Source organism: Odocoileus virginianus, chromosome 30, assembly GCF_023699985.2.
Source record: "Odocoileus virginianus isolate 20LAN1187 ecotype Illinois chromosome 30, Ovbor_1.2, whole genome shotgun sequence".
NCBI lineage: Eukaryota > Metazoa > Chordata > Mammalia > Artiodactyla > Cervidae > Odocoileus > Odocoileus virginianus.
In genome coordinates this window covers 33,282,693-33,299,307 of record NC_069703.1, presented here as the reverse complement: position 1 = coordinate 33,299,307, position 16,615 = coordinate 33,282,693, and the positions used below count along the sequence as shown (strand labels likewise).

The 16,615-nt window shown below is 57.8% G+C and overlaps 1 protein-coding gene across 4 annotated transcripts in view; it reads left to right on the top strand.

Moving 5' to 3' along the window:
• Positions 1–16,615, top strand: part of HSPG2 (heparan sulfate proteoglycan 2) — a 108,851-nt gene that overhangs the window by 28,944 nt on the left and 63,292 nt on the right. For all 4 annotated transcript variants that reach the window (XM_070458879.1, XM_070458877.1, XM_070458878.1 and 1 more), the window contains exons 2-6: positions 7,226–7,361; positions 8,932–8,976; positions 14,730–14,839; positions 14,946–15,004; positions 15,305–15,465. In XM_070458879.1, coding sequence (XP_070314980.1) covers positions 7,226–7,361; positions 8,932–8,976; positions 14,730–14,839; positions 14,946–15,004; positions 15,305–15,465 — 511 coding nt within the window. The remainder of the gene's footprint in view (positions 1–7,225; positions 7,362–8,931; positions 8,977–14,729; positions 14,840–14,945; positions 15,005–15,304; positions 15,466–16,615) is intronic.

The following is a 16,615-nucleotide window of genomic DNA, read 5'->3' as shown; positions in this document are numbered from 1 at the left end:
TTGGCCTATATGACCACTAGGCATTTGGTATCTTAGCTTCCTGACCAGGGATCAAACCCTCACCCCGGCTCTGGAAGGTGGATCCTTTACCATTGGACCACCAGGGAAGTCCCCTCACTTTCTCTTTCTGAACTTTGCTTTCCTTTGTCAGATGGGCTAATTCCTAGCTCAGGCTTCTTGGGCAAGGTTGCTCATTCATTCATTGATTCACCATGCCACTCAATCACTAGGTATTAACCGAATACCTCCTCTGTGTTATCTGTTTTGAAGATGCACCAGTGATCGAGACACTCATTCACATTGACCTAGATGGTTTCCGTTTGCTAAAAGGGAAGAGTGTCACAGAGCTTGTGCAAGGCGACATGGCGAGCTCAGGGCAGGGCTGGAATGAGAAGCCCCAGGCAGCAGCTTCCCGCTCCCCTGGCCTCTGCTGAAAGCCCTGACCAGGTTGGGGCCCTGACTGGAATGCTGCCTTTCTAGGTTCCAGGCCGCCATGGTACAGAGGGCAGGGGTCAGAGGGAGAGGCCTGCTGGCAGCTGAGCCTCTGAGCTAGCACAGGGGCCCTGCTTTCAAACTGGATTTCTGTTGCCTGAGCTGTGTGACTTTGGGTAAGTGACTTCACCTCTCTGAGTCTCTTTCCTTATTGCACTGGGGGAGTCACGAATATCTTGCTTATGAGGCTGTGGGTTTGTGTGCAATGAGCCTTGTGTAGGCCTCCCCTCAGCTCCTGTACGGGAAGGCCCTTGATGAGCGGAGGAAAGCATTCTCCTCGCTTGGCACATCGGTGTTCTTCTGGCCACCTGGCTGGCGAACGTCCCACTGCCTGGGGAGCCCAAGTGTGGGAAGCTGGCAGGGCTCCCGTGTGGCACGGGCGGTGCAGGCATGCCTGAGGAGGCTGCGGCCACCTCCTTTCCGGCCCGGCGCCCCTCTCAGCCTGCCAGGGGATTAAAGGCCTTTTGGCCTTTGTGTCGGGCCCTCCCGCCCCTGGCAGTTCGCACAGCAAACTGCTGCCCTGACAGATTCCTTCCCTTTTGCCGTCTGCTGCCCGGGGACAGGGCGCCCAGCGGCCTGGGGGTGGGCATGGCACCTTGGCCCCTGCGTCCGGGGGCCAGGGTTGTAGCAGAGTGTTGGGGGTGGGGGGTGCTTGCATGCTGGGGTTCCTGGGGAGCCCGCATCATAGCAGAGTGGGGGGATCTTGTCTGAGTTCGGGGCCCTCGCTGGAGATTCGGAGGGGCTTGGGGGACAGCATCTGCTGGTCCCTCCGCCATAGATGGGGGAGGGGGCAGAATCTGCGCTGGCAGAAGGCAGGTGGGCAGGCGGTGGCTCGTTTGCCCCCCCCCCCCCCAACTGTCTCTGGATTTTGATGCAGTGAGCTCACTCCAGCCCAGATGCCTGGAGCCTTGCCCTAGGCGGCTGCAGGCTCCCTGGGGACTGCGGTGCTCAGACCTTCCTGCCCAGCTGGGGTTGGGGTGGGGGAGTGGAAGGCTCAGCCCCAGGCCTGGACCACGGAGAGAGTGGGTGGGAGGTGGGCTGGCTGCCCAAGACCTGTGAAGAATGTCGCTGGAGAAGCCTGAAGTTCCCCCCAACCAGTCCTCCCAGAGTCAACCTCAGAACAGGCAGGCAACATGAACCCTCAAAGCAAGCTTCCTGCTCAGCCAGGCTCTGCCCAGCTAGCCAGCCCAGGGCCTGGGCAGAGGAGCCAGACTCCTCCCTTCATCCCAGACCTGAAGGTGACCCTACACCTGAGCCCACGTCCCACACTCCCGTGCACCCCCGATCACCTCTCAGCTCTTCACTTCTACCCTGAACCCCCTGCATGATGCTAATTCTGATGCTTATTGAGCACTTACTGTATACCAGGCACCAGGCAGAGGGCCTTACCTGCTTGATACCATTTACACAAATGATCCTCTCTGAGCCTCAGTATCCTCATCTGCAAAATGGAAATAACAATTGTAAGTTCACAGTCTCCTAATCAAGACCCATGAGGTCAGCCATGTTTTGGAATTCAGAGGTCTATGAACTCGAGAGAGGTAACAGAGTGATTCAGCTGGGGTGTGACGTCCTCAGTAGAGTTTGGGGTATTACCCTATACTCAGACACATGAATATTGCTGCAACAAAACCTGTGACTGTTCAGCCTACATGGAGTGAATAAGCTATTCATAGCCTCATGTCAATTTAGGTCAGGACTTGACACCAAAAGAGCTTGCTATTAACTTATTAGAAAAGAAAAATAACCCCACTAGTGGGTTTCAGAACTCCTTGGATTATCACAGAGGAGGGATAAGAGCCCTGTACAATGCCAGCCACCACTCCCCAACCCCCAACCGCCGAAACCTGGGTTGCCATGAAGATTAGTTGAGGTGGTACAGGCAGTGTTTAGGACAAGGCCTGACATCAAGAAAGCCCTCCGTGGGTAGTGACCGTTCTTACTGTCATCTCTTTACCGTCCCCCCGCTTCCTACCGCTTTGATTTTAGTAGCACCAGAAACTCTTCTTCTATACACGTGACCTCTGTGAGATCCTGTAATCCTCACTTAAACACTCCTTTTTAACCCCCCACACCCTATATCCTCGTCTGTATCAGGACCTGCCCTGGCACCCCAAATCTCTGCCTTCGGCACCCCGCTGCCATGGCTTGGCCTTTCACTCCCACACCCTTCCCAGACATCCTTGGCTCCCTCCCTTGGTTGGCATCCTCACCCAGGCCAGGAGAGGAAGGCCCAGGCTTTGTCCCCTGTCCCCCAGGGCCTTTGCGGGACTTGGACCTGGAGCTCCACGTGTGACCGCATCCTCACGGGAGGGCCTGCCTCTGGGGGTGGTTGTCTCCCCGAAGTCCTCTGCCTGTTTGATGCACCGCCTGTCTGGTCTCACCTGTGTTCGGGGAGTGCCTGGCCATTGGGGGATGCACCTTGCCCACACCTCCACCCCGTGAAATTGTTCCCAACCCTCCAGAATAGTCCTTGGCCGGTATGAGTCAGCTGCGCGCCCCCCTCCCCTCGCCTGCAGAGTCTGGAAAATCCCCCTCGCTGCTTGCCTCCTTCCTCTCTGCCCCAGCTCTGCCCTCTGGACCCCTCCTCTCGGGCCCCGCCATCCGGCTGCAATGCCCGCCCGTAGTGCTGGGTTCCTCTGGGAGGAAGCAGGGCTCCCTCCAGCCGGAGACAGGCTTGGGGGCAGGAAACCTGGGCTCTATTTCTGCCTGTGACCTTGGAGCCACTGGCGGCCCTCGCTGGGACCTTAAGCACCCACTGTATGCGTCCCGGCTGCTGCCGGCTCAGGCGTCCCTGGGAGCTGGTCCCGATGGGGATGGAGGCCGGCCAACCTCTTGGCTCTGCCCGCTGCTTCTGCCCTCACGGCCAGCCTGGAGGCCCAGCTCCAGCCCCACCTCCTTTCCTGGGGAGCAGGAGCTGGGGGTAGGGTGCTCCGAGGCCCTGGGTCTAAGCCTGCCAGCCAGTGGGGGCCATTCACCCCCGCCCATCCCTCTCGGGGTCACTGTCAGGGTCCAGTGACACTGCAGCTAAGGAAATGCTCTGCAACTGTGAATTGCAGTGTGGCTGAGTGGCTCTGTGGGAGCGGCTCCTCCGTGACTTGGGTGGGTCCGCTCTCTCCCCAGCCTTGGCTGCGGAGGTGGTGTGGCACAGTGGTAAGGGCTTAGATGGTGGAGCCAGACCACCAGGGTTCAAATCCCAGCTCTGCCCACATTCCTAACTCTGCTTACATGTCCCCGTCTTTACAGCGGGGCTCCTTGACCCCTAACCTGAGTTAACACCTACAGCATCCTTAGCGTGCCTGGTGCGTAGGAGGTGCTCAATAAATGTTGGTTCTTTTTATTCCCCACATAGACCCTGGACTTTCCAGGTCTGAATCCAAATTCCCTTCAATGATCAAGTCTCAGACTCTTTGGGTCTCTTTCTGGAAGCTACTTTCCGGTCTGGCGGCATCTCCCTTTCCAGATGTGAAATACAGCTGCTAAAACCTTTTGATCTTCAGCTTTTCGCAAGTGAAGTCTCTGCTCTTGCTGACTTGTCCCTCGCTGCAGGCCCTTATCTGACCCTAAAGCCTTAGACTGTGGGGTAGGGGCTGTAAGCGGGGGCAAGCTGGCATGTGACGAGCCCATTCCCCAGGTTCCCTGGGGTGGAGGGGGCTCCGGTCCAGGGCCCGACATGCTCTGGATTCTCCCCTCTCACTGCAGATGTGTGTTCCCAACATTTTTTCCAAGATGAATCTCATGTTGCTATTTCCTGTCCAGTCCCAAGCCCCAGTGGCCTCTCCCTCCTTGTAAAAAGCCCTGGACCTTGCTCACCACCCGGGTTTTCCTTTCCAGACAGTGGCCTGGTATCTGTGGGGTGCCAGGAATCTCTGCGCCCCAGGTATGCCATCCACGGCCTTGTTTGCGTGGGGAGGGGGAGGGCTGGCTGTGACACAAAGAGAGCCCTCCCCAAATGGGGAGGGTCCTGCCCCGCCAGCCTCCTCTGCCCAGAGTCAGTGCCCCTGCACCAGCCCTAGCCTCACTCCCCTTAGATCCATCAGGGCCTGCATAGGGCCCACCCAAGGGATAGGGAACATTGCTCTCTACCCCGAGCCAGGAGAGGAGGGAGAATCCCTGATGCTGGACCAGTCTTGTGGTTCTTAACCAGTAAGTGTCAGAATGCCTGAGCAGGCATGACATTAACCCTCCCACCTGGGGTGGGGAGATGACTCAGTGTCTCTGAGGAAGAGCCCAGGAATCTATTTCTCACCAGCTCCTGGAGGTTCTAAAGCGTATTGCTGGATGCAGACCTCATGGGCACAGCCCAGAAGTCCACTGGCCACCCAGGGCAGGAATGGGCACTAGACCAAAGGGAGAAGAAGGGGAGGAGAGATTTGCCCATGGATTGTGAGGGGAAGGGGCTTAAGGCCATAGCAGGGGATGGACGCGGGCAGTGCAGACCTTACACGAGGCTGGGTAGCACTGCCAAAAAAGAGATGACCGAAGGAGGGAGATACATACAGACTGCCCGGGGCTGAGCGGTGCCTTCAGAGCAGTCATGCTCAGGAAGCAACTGGAATGAACAGGTGATGACACTTTTGTCCATTCGTTCAAGCACTTATTGAACATGGGGTGCTGAGAAGGCAGAGATGAGCTCATCAGTCTCTGCTTTCGAGGCGTTGTCATGCCGGTGCAGGTACAGCCCTTCCACTGTGAGCCCCGGACGGTCCAGAGCCCAGCCTGGGGGCAGAGGAGTCAACTACTCCTCCCAGAAGACAGTTTCTTTTGAGTCATCTTTATTGAGGTATAAATTACATGCAATAAAATATACCCATTTTAAGTGTACAGTTCAGTAATGGGAATGAGATGTATCGATTATATACCTGGGGGACCACTACTCCAGAAGGTTTTCTGTGTCCCTTGCCGGCCGGGCCGACCCCACCCCTGGTCCCAGGCAACCACCCATCTTTCTGTCATCATAGGTTAGACTTTCCCCTGTCCCCGGAGTTTCGTAGAAGTGGAATCATATAGTATGGCGTTTTCTCTGTCTGCCTTCTTTCGCTCAGCACAAAGTGTTTGAGATTCATCCCTGTTTCCAGGCCTGTGGGAATGTGTTCTGTTTTGTGACTGAGCAGTTAGAGGAGGTGGTGGTGTTTAGCTGAGTTTCGGAGGATGGATGGGAGTTAGCCAGATAAACAAAAGGAGGAGCGGCATTCCAGCAGAGGGACCAGCGTGAGAAAAGGCCAGAGGCTCTAGGGACGTGGTCGGTGTGAGGGAGAGGGACTGTCTGGCTTTTTCCTTCTCCTTGGGTGTCTCTCCTTGTCTAGCCAGCGAGAGCTGGGTTTGGTTTTTACAAGGGAGCCTATTTCCTTCTGGCCGGGCTGGGCTCCCCAGATAGGGCTGAGGCCAAGACACTCGTGCCAGGCCATCTGGAACTGGACGTGTGGACCTGTGCGCTCTTGTGCTTGGAGACACTGCGTTTCCCTTAGGCTCCGCTTGGTTTGTTTTCTTCTCCGTTATCTTGTAAAACTCCTTTGGAAACGCCTCAGTCTGGTCTAGGGGCTTCCCAGGTGGCCCAGTGGTAAAGAATCCACCTGCCAATGCAGGACATGCAGGTTCGATCTCTGGGTCAGGAAGATCCGCTGGAGAAGGGAATGGCTACCCACTCCAGAAGTCTTGCCTGGAAATTTCCATGCACAGAGAAGCCTGGCGGGCTATATAGTCCATGGGGTCGCAAAGGGTCGGACACAACTGAGAACTGAGCGTGCACACACACACACAATGTTGTCTAAGGGGAAAGAGGCCTTCACTGCCCACACCCACCCCTGAGAACGGCAGGGGTCACGGCCGCGGGGCCCCCCCTGCGCCGGCCTGTGGGGTGCGGGGTCCGAGCCCCCCCGCCGTGTTGAACCGAGCTGCAGCTCGTGCTGGGCTCAGCGCCACCCGAGGTCACGTGGAGTTGACACCATGGTGACCTGCCCCCTTTCAGCCCAGCTGCTGGGCTCCACCCCCGCCCCTGGGTGCACAGATGAGCCGGTCAGTGTGGCCACGAGTGCCAGAGCTGATCTCCAACATGGCTGGAATGTGTCCCCTGTGGCCTGGAGACTCGGAGGCCAGACTGAGGCAGACACAAGTGGCCAAGATGGCTGGGGCGGGGGCGGCGGGGGAGAGGCGCTGTTGGAGACCGCAGCTTCGGTTGACTGCCCCTCCATCTCTGCTTCTGTCTCCCATTCGTGCCGGCCTGACACCCTGTCACTTGCCCGCTGCACCGGCCCTGGCCACCCTCCACCTGCCTGTATCTCCCAGCCCACTAATTCGTGTCCTGGATATCCCCTGCCTTCTCCCGAGGGAAGAAGAGTGGTCACTTACCAAAGCGGTTTTAAGTGTGTTGTTGGGTCTTCCCTGGTGGTCCAGTGGTTAGGACTCTGTGCGTCCACTGCAGGGGGCCCGGGTTTGATCCCTGGTCGAGGAACTAAAATCCTGCAAGCCATGCAGTGTGGCCACAAAAGAAAGAAAAAAAAAAGTACAAGTTTACAATTTGTTTATTTGAGGATTTATTCAGTGGCTAATGAGATTTGGGGAAACTGAGTCATAAACAGTGGCAGAGCCTCAGCCTGACTGTCTTTGCCGAACCACGTCTGACTTGACCACTGGAGGCCATGGGGTGGGACTCTGGGTCCCCCTTTGAGAAGCGGGGCCCTGGGCTTGGCAGGAATTGGAGAGTTTGACACAGTTGTTGTGTGGTGCCCCGCAGGTGACCCACGGGCTGCGGGCGTATGATGGCTTGTCCCTGCCGGAGGACGCAGAAACGGTCACAGCCGGCCGGGCCGGCTGGAGCCACTCCGACCTTTCTGATGACGAGGACTTCCTGGCTGATGAGGCCTCCGGAGGTGAGCAGGCTGCTCTGGTGGCCAGGAGTGGAGGGGGTCAGGGTGGAGTTTGGACACTTCCCAGTGGTCCTGAAAGAGGCCCCAAGATACTTGCCCAAGGTGGCGCCTCTAGAGATGGACTAAGAAAGATAGGGAAGCAACCTAAGTGTCCATCAGCAGAGGACTGGGTGATGATGTACCTCTCTGATGGTACATACAGGCAACTATTTAGCCATTAAAAGAAGAATGAAAAAAAAAAGAATGAAATTTTTCCCTTTGTGGCTACATGGATGGACGTGGAGGGCATTGTGTTAAGTGGGATAAGTCAGGTGGAGAAAGAGATACTGTCTGTTATCACTTATATGTGGAGTCTAACAAACCAGTGAATATAACAAAAAAGAAACAGACTCACAGGTGTAGAGAACCCACCAGTGGTTACCAGAGGGTGTGGGGAAAGGGGAGGGGCAGTATAGGGTAGGAGAATAAAAGGTGCAAACTGTTAGATATAAAGTAATCTACAAGGATACAGTGTACCACATGAGATATGGCCGATACCTTATAAGAACTGTAAGTGGAGTATAACCTTTAAAACTTGTGAATTATAGGAATTCCCCAGTGGTTCAGTGGTTAGAACTTGGTGGTTTCACTGCCAGAACCTGGGTACAGTCCCTGGTCAGGGAACTGAGATCTTGCAGCACACACCGCAACCCCCCGCCCAAAAAAAAAATTGTGAATCACTATATTGTATACCAGTAAACTGTATAATACAGTACAGCAGCTATACTTCAATTTTTTTAAAAATTTAGGAAAAAAAGAAATGGGCTAAGAGCTGTGTGCGTCCTGAGCCCTGGTCCCAGTGAGCCCAGGACCCTTCACTGACGCCTGTGTGACCCGAGGCTGGCGGCTGCTTCCCCTCACAGCCCAGGATAAGCTGGACTTAAGGGGAAAGTGGTGGGCAGTGCACAGTAGAGGGTGATTATGGCCCCTGAAGCCCCCTACTCCACTTCCTCCCGTCCTCACCTAGAGGTGGGTCTGACCTGGCCCCACCCACTCCATCCAGCCTGGACCACACCCTCTCTGATGGAGGCTTTCCGTAGTTTTTACAGGCGGCCCTCCTGTGTTCTATTTCATGTCTGCCCATTTTTATTTCATGGCTACCCACTGCAGTATTCTTGGGCTTTCCCTGTGGCTCAGCTGGTAAAGAATCCACCTGCAATGCGGGAGACCTGGCTTTGATCCCTGGGTTGGGAATATCCCCTGGAGGAGGGAAAGGCTCCCCACTCCAGTGTTCTGGCCTGGAGAATTCCATGGACTGTATAGTCCATGGGGTCACAAAGAGTCGGACGCGACTGAGCGACTTTCACTTTCACTTTTTATGCCGAGCCACACGGCCTGTGGGATCTCAGTTCCCTGCCCAGGGATGGAACCCGAGTTCCCCGCATTAGAAGCACCCAGTCTTAACTCCTGAACCACCAGGGAAGTCCCAACAGCTATGTTTTCATGATCCTCCCCACCATGTACTGCGCCTGCCACCCAGTAGGTAGTCAATGAAGATTAGCTGTTGCTGAAAAAGTCTTTCTTCTGCTTGTAGACGGTGTGGGCAGCGGCGACCTGGGCAGCGGGGACTTCCAGATGGGTAAGTATCTGGGGACAGCTCACAGGCCCCCAGCCTGCCCCCTGGGGAATCCCAGCCGCAGAGGCTCCATCTCCTGGGCTGAGGGCCTTGCGGCCTCCTTGCACCTGCCACGGGGGCGGCCTCCTCCCCATCGAGTGACAGCTGTGTGCCCCTATGAGGTTGGGGGTGTCTGGGTTCTCTGCCTGCCTGTGTTGGGAAATGCCCAGTTCCGATGGAACTGAGCATCAGCCACTCAGCATTCAAAGCCAGGATCTCACCTCCCAGGGCAGCTCAGCTGTGGAGTCCTTCCCCAGGGCCTGCTTGGGGTGACCGATGCAGAGCGGGCAGGGAAGGTCAGACTGAGGCGCTCTGTGGCTTGGGCATCCGGACCGGCCAGGAGCCGGGCCCGGGAGGGAGCCTGTCTCACGTTGGGTCACCTGCTGGAAGGCTGGGGTTCCTGGGTTGGGGGGAAAGGGGGCTTCACAGGGGGGAAGGAATCAGGCCTCGGTCAGCTGCCCACTCTGCCAGCACCCCACATGCTCAGCCAGAGCAGAGGCTGGCCCAGAGCAGGGAGGCAGCTCAGAGTCCCTGTTTTCTCCCACCCTGGGATTCTGGGCAGAGAAGGGATGAGCCGGGATGAGACCCAGGGATACCGTATGGTTCCTGCTGTCTTCTCCAGGAGTGCCTAGGCACAGGGTGATCGGGGCCAAGGACGGAGCTCAGGTCGGAGTCGCCACTGGGCAGCCCTGCTGCGTCCCCAGCACTGCCCACCCCAGCAGGCTGGGATGAGTCTGGGGTGGTGGGGTCGCCTCCCTTCTTCCCAGTGCCTCAGGGCCTTCCAGTGCCGGAGGGTGGGGCGTCCTCACTGGGCCAGTAGAGACTGGAGGGTTGGCCCCTGGGTGGCGCAGTCCTGCCTGTGACCTCCCGGCACCTGGAACTCAGACCCCGTCTGAAGCTGCTCCCCATGTCCGTCTCTGCAGGGCTACAGCTGCTGCTAGGATCTGGGTGGGATCGGACTGTGGGTGTCAGATGGGCCCCAGGCACACAAGGCACCCCTAGAATGACCTGTGCTGACCTCAAGCTGCCTCCTGCCAAGCCTGGCTGCTGGGACCCTGCTACCATCCACCCTGTCCCTTCAGAAGTGTCTAGGACCCCCTCCCACGAGGCTGCTCTGAGTGGGCCTTGCTAGCCCTCCTGCTCCCCTGAGAAGCTGCGGGGGCAGGAGAGAGCAGAGGCGGGGCAGGGTGAATGAGAGGAGGCAGCGGGGAGGGCCCAAGGGCCGGAGCCTCTCCTATCGAGTGGGGCTCATCTACGGGAAGGTGTGGGGACGTAGGCCCTCCAGGCCCCAATGTTGGCTCCCGCCCGTGCCCCTGGGGCAGGTCCAGGCAGCTGGGCTGAATCTTAGCCCGAGAGGCCGAAGATAAGTAGATAAGTCTCCTTGACTGCCAGGGTCCTGGGCCTGCTTCAGCCTTGCCCAAGGGCAGTTCCCTCCTTCCTCCAGTAGGCAAGGGCTGTCCTGACCATAAGCTGACCCACTCCCGGACCGTGGAGCATCATCTGACATGCCTCCTCCCTCTCCTCTTCCCTCGGGCAGGGTTGTGGCTCCCCTCGGCTTTGTCCCAGCCCCGTACTCCTCAAGCCCTGAATGCCAGTACCCACCCCACACGGCCCCTGGCTCTGCCTCCCCCGGCCTTGGGAGCCCGGCCCAGCTCCCCTCACCGTTGCTTCCCGTCTTCCGACGGCCTCCGTGTCTCTCCGGCTCTGGTCCGTCCTGCGACAGCCTCTCTGCGTGTCTCTCCTGCGCCCTGCCTGCCCTGCCTTGGGCTTTGTCCTCCCCGCCGTCTCTGTCTGTCTCATCCGCACCTCGTCCCCTCGCTCCGGCTTTTCCCCCCTCTGTCTGTTGGACACGCCGTCTCCGCGTCCATGTCTCCGTCTTTCCCTCCCTCCATTCTGCCTTCGTCTCATCTTTTCTCTGCTTCCCCCCGCCACGCTGTCTCTGCGTCTCTGTATGGTCGTGTCTCCGACCCCATCTCTCTGTGTCTGTTTCATCTCTGTTTTCTGCCTCCATCTGTGTCTCTGTCATCTCCGCCTCTGTCTCTCCGGTTGGTCTCTCCCCCTCCCTGTATCTCTGCCCCCTCCTCACCTCTGCTGCTCCTCTCTGCCAGCCCCGGGGACCTCCCCTGCCCGGGGACCCCCTCCCACGGCCGATGTGATGACCAGGAGTCTCCTCTGGCCGCGGGGACGCGCTTCCCTTCTCTGCCCTGCCCACCTCTCTCCCATCTCGTTCGCTCCCTCCTTTCTCCTGGGTCCTCTTCCCCACCCCCAGCCAGCCCTTTGTCCCACTGGAGACCCCACGCTCCCTGTAGAGTCTTGGGCCAGGCTCGCCCGCCGCCCCTGCCCCAGCGGGCCCCACCCGCTCCCCTGCTCCTTCCCCATCCGGGCTTAGCAGGCCGGGCCCCTGCTGTTCTCCCCCTGGGGTGCCAGTGAGGCAGGGTGGGTACAACGAACCCCTCTGGGCAAAGGCCCTAGAATCTGGAGATGACTTGGATCCACCTCAGGCCTGGCTGATCCCGGGCCCACCCAGGGGACCCCGAAGGACTAGCCTGGCAGTCCGGAGCCCCAGGGTGCGGGGAGGAAATTCTGTTGAGCAGGGACTGGGTATGGACAGTAAGTGGGGTGGGCAGCTCCAGGCCCTGGGGGTGGTCCCCACCCCCGCCCGGGGTGCCAGGCCACTCTGGGCCTCCCACCCCATCAGGCTGGAGCTGAGCCGTCCAGATGGGGTCAGATGAGGGCCAGCCCGGAGACAGCTGGCCAGGGCAGGCCTCCCCGCCCCAGGAGAGCACTCCCGCCCCGGGCCACCCCGCAGCAGCCCCCTCGGCCTGGGTGGTCAGTTCCTGGAGCAGACGTAGCCTCACCTTGTGCCCAGGCCCTCTGCTACCTGCGCCAGGGAGGGCACTCACCCCGACCTTGCCCCTGGTCTGGGAGGAGGCGGGGGCGGAGGCAGGCTGGAGGGTCCGTGCCCTTCCCAGGCCCTGGGAGAAAGGGGCTTTTGTGCAGCCCGGCCCCCTCCCACCCCCATCCCCCCCCGACAGCGGGCACATTCCTGGGCAGAGGCCTGGCCTCAGCCCGCGCTGGGCCATGGGGAGGAGGCCAGAGGCCGGGGTGGGGACTCTCAATGGGCCTCTGTGGCTGCTCACAAGAGGCCTCTGTGGCCGAGCTCACGGCCCTCACGCTCCAGCCCACGGGGCCCCGCCTGCCCAGCCCCGTGGTCCAGCACTGCCCTCGCGGGCACCCTCCCTTGCGGGCACCCCGGCCGGCCACTCTTGCTGTCGCGTGGCTGCCATCCCCATTCCCCGGGGGCTTGCTCAGTGAGCCGCCAAGGTGGGGGGGCGGTCCTGGCGCGGAGTTGGGGTGCGCACCCGGGGGCCTGAGAGACAGCATGAAGAGGCAGGAGGACAGGCCCAGCTCTGCCGCCTGCCTGCGGCTCATCTGTCACTTCTCTGGGCCCCCTTCTGCCTCAGGGGCTCCGCAGCTGCGGTTCCTCCCGCCTGGAATCCTCTTCTCCCGGCGCCCTCCCGCCCTCCCGCCCCCGGCACCTCGCTCTCTGCCTCTGAGCATCCCCTGGGAGGGGAGGCCTTGCTGGCCGGCCTTGGAGAGGAGCAGCCCTACCCTACCCCAGCGCGTCCGCTCCCCCCACCCTTGTTTCCCCCCCACCCATGGTCCAGATATTCCTCACCTATGTGTTTTATTTCCTTTCTTCTCCCCCTTGAAAGTGATCTCCGGGGGGACAGAAATCGTCGCTTATGAAGTTCACCACTTTATCCCCTACCCCTAAAACATGCCTAGCTTATTCAGTTCAGTTCAGTTGCTCAGTCGTGTCCGACTCTTTGTGACCACATGGACTGCAGCACACCAGGCTTCCCTGTCCATCACCAACTCCTAGAGCTTACTCAAACTCATGTCCATTGAGTCGGTGATGCCATCCACCCATCTTATCCTCTGTTGTCCCCTTCTCCTCCTGCCATCAATCTTTCCCAGCATCAGAGTCTTTTCAAGTAAGTCAACTCTTCGCATCAGGTGGCCAAAGTATTGGCCTAGCTTATTAAAGACCTTCGCTATAGATCTGATAAAGCCATGCCTCTCTCAGATGGGAAGAAATAAAACCAAGTCCATTCCTTCGGTTTGTCTTAAAGACCAGAGAGAATCCAGCTAACCCTTGCTGCCCCTGGTGTATGCCAGATACTGTTAGAAGCATTTTCTATTCCTTATCTTATTTTATCCTCACAACAGCCCTCTGGGGTGGACACTACTCTTGTCCCTGTTTTATAAATAAGGAAACTGAGGCTCAGAGAGATGAAGTAACTTTCTTAAGGTTACAGGGCAATTTTCAATTATTTTAATTATAAGTGGCAGTTTTGCTCAGAGACTGAGCTTTTAAGCACTAAGCTATATGGCCTCTTCTAGAGTAATAGTTCAGATTATATTGCTTCTACTACGTGCCAGACTCTCATCGAAGCACTGTGTGTGTGTGTGTGTGTGTGTGTGTATACACATGTATGCCTCATTTACAACTCATATTTAAGACTTCTGTTATGAACTCATGAACATGATGAGATTTAATGTGCATTAAATATGTATAGCAGTTGCTCAGTAAACAGTAGTTGTAAGTGTATGCTCACACCAATCTGCCGTGAATTTATTCAACCGTCACATATCAGGCACCTCCACTGTGCCCGGCACTGTGCAGGCACTGGGGGTACCGGGGTAAATGAGAGCTGAGGTTCCCCCTGTCACATTTATCGTCTAGCAGTAGAGAGAAAGCTGAGAGCATCTTCTGGTTCCCTAGTACTTGCTCCTTGCCCGGGGCTGCATCTTCGTACACAGGGGGGTGGCCTTCTAAGCATACTATCATTTATTCCCCACTGCAACCCGGTGCAGTAAATGTAATTAACATCTGCAAAAAGGAAACAGAAGTTCAGAGAGGTGAGGTCCGTGCCTGAGATGTGGCTGACCTCAGAACCCACAATCTCTATGACGGTGCTCTGTCGGCCCTGTGTAACTGCGTAGGAGCTATGCCACATTGGGGGTAGCAGGAACTCTTGGGAGAAACCACGAGGACCCCAGAGGAGGGGTCTCTATCTGCAAGGGTTGGGAGGGCAAGGCAGTTCAGGTGGTCTTCTTGGAGGAGGTGATGGCTGAACCAAGCCCTGAAGGATGAGTAGGCACTGGCGTGAGTTGGGGGAGGGAGGAGGAGGAACATGTCACGGTCACTTTCGAGTAATTTCTGTACCAATAAAAAGCGGTGGGGCGGGGGTGGCGGGAATTCCCTGGCCGCCCAGTGGTTAGGACTCAGCACTTTCACTTCTGAGGCCCTGGTTTGATTCCTAGTTTGGAAACTAATATTCCACAAGCAGTGTGGTGCAACCAAAGAAAAAAATATTTCTCTGCCAGGCCACCTCCTTTGGAGTGTCCCCCTTCTCACCCAGCCTTCCTCTGAGCCAGAGGAGGCCTCCTCTTCTGCACCATCACTTGGGATCTGGATTGGGCCGTTTTCCCTGTTAGTTAAGTCCTTCACTCAAGTGCGAGGCCTGGGTTTTGGGCTCTGGGCAGTCCTGCTGGGCACAGCTGTGGGCACACAGGTGTCAGCCTCAACTGGAGGCCTCCAGGGGCCACCTTCCCATCTCCACCCACTGGCCCAGCTGCCTGAGGCCCCGGTTCTGCCCGCTGGGCCCCTCATAGTGACGCCACCCCCCACCCGAAACTCCCTTTTGCAGTTTATTTCCGAGCGCTGGTAAATTTCACTCGCTCCATCGACTATAGCCCTCAGCTGGAGGACGCAGGCTCCGAGGAGTTCCGAGAGGTGTCGGAGGCTGTGGTAGACACGGTGAGGTGAAGGGGCTTTGGAGGGGGGGCTCCCCAAGTGTGGCGGGGTACAGGACTGAAGGTGGGTGAAGGGATCCGGAAGCTGATGGTACCGTGTCCCTCTCCAGCTGGAGTCAGAGTACCTGAAGATTCCTGGAGACCAGGTTGTCAGTGTGGTGTTCATCAAGTGAGACGGGGCCCCTGGTGGAGGGGGGGCAGCTGGTGTGGGGCAGACAAGGATGGGAGGAGCCCCAGTGGCAGGTGGGCAGCAGGAGGGGCCCAAGGGGCGGCCACACTCTTGGTGGAAATTTGAAGACTGGTGGAGGGGCAGTTTGGACCTTCACTTGCCCCGTGTGGGGTGCAGGCTGTCCAGGAGCCAGGGGGAGAGTTGAGATCAGGCCTGAGCATCGGGTAGGGGCCCCGGGGCAGGAGCTGAGACCACAGGTGTCTTCCTCCCCCTTCCGCCCCACCCCACACCCACCCCCAGAGAACTGGACGGCTGGGTCTTCGTGGAGCTGGATGTGGGCTCGGAAGGGAATGCCGACGGGGCTCAGATTCAGGAGGTGCTGCACGGCGTCATCTCCAGCGGCTCCATCGCCTCCTACATCACCTCTCCCCAGGGATTCCAGTTCCGACGCCTGGGCACAGGTGAGCCCATCCTGGAGCCAGGGGCGACCCCCTCCAGTTTCTCAGACTCATGTGCGCGCCCCCGCCCGTTCAGTGTCCCCATCATGGGCTCTCCTAGTTTGGCCTTGCACACTGGTAGCGATGGGGAGCTCACCACCTTATGAGTTTTCCCCATCAATTGTTGTGCAATCTTATCTCGGGTTGAGCAACATCCGTTTCTTCCAGCGGGTACCCATGAGACCCGGTTTCTGCTTTTCTCTCTATTAACGTCTCTACATTGACAATAGGTAGTAAATTCCTTTCTTCACACAGTGCTTTCGGGTCCAAACTACTTTCTGTTTAATCACCAACAATTACTCACTGAGCCCTGACTGTATGCACGCCACTCCCATTCAGACTTCCCAGTAATTCCTGTGATGTAGATATTATTTCTCCTGTTTTAGAGACAAAGGCCCTGAGGCCCAGTGAGGGGAAAATGGTTGCTCCAAAACCACTTACACAGAGCATGCAAAAGCCAGGATGCAAACCAAACTCTGTGCTGGTCTTGCCAGAACCTGTGAGACGTGCGGCTCAGAGACAACAGGAAACTGGCCCCAGGCACACAGCTGTTATTAGATGCTTTGTACCTTTGAACCTTCCGTGGGGCCCAGCTTTCTTTTCATTGCACCCTCTGACTCACGTTCCAACTCCTGTAGTGTTTTCTTCTCTGAGCCAAACAGTCCCAGTTCATTCCTCACGGGCTGGGAGTTCCCAGCCCCGTCTGCATCTCAGTCCTCTGGGACATGTCACCCTCCTCACCGACTAAGTGGAACCCAGAACTGAACAAACTCCACCCCTACCGTGGTGTGACCCCCATCAGAAAAAGACATGGTGAAACTGTCACCTCCCTTGTTCTACACATCACACCTCAATTAATGTGCCCAAAGATCAGGTTTGTTCCTTGGCATCCCCAGGCCCAGATCAAGATTTCTGGGGGCCTAGTCCTCTTCCCCCCACTTTTTAATGAGTCCTGCTGGCTAGGGAGGGTAGGATGGGGCTGGCTCAGCCCTGCAAGCCCCCAGCTCCCAGGTGGGACGGCTACTGATCACACCTTCCTTTCCAGCACAGACACCCCCGCCCCCTCTGGCCGCTGTGGCGGCCGCAATGACACCAGGTGAGCATGTGAAGCCAG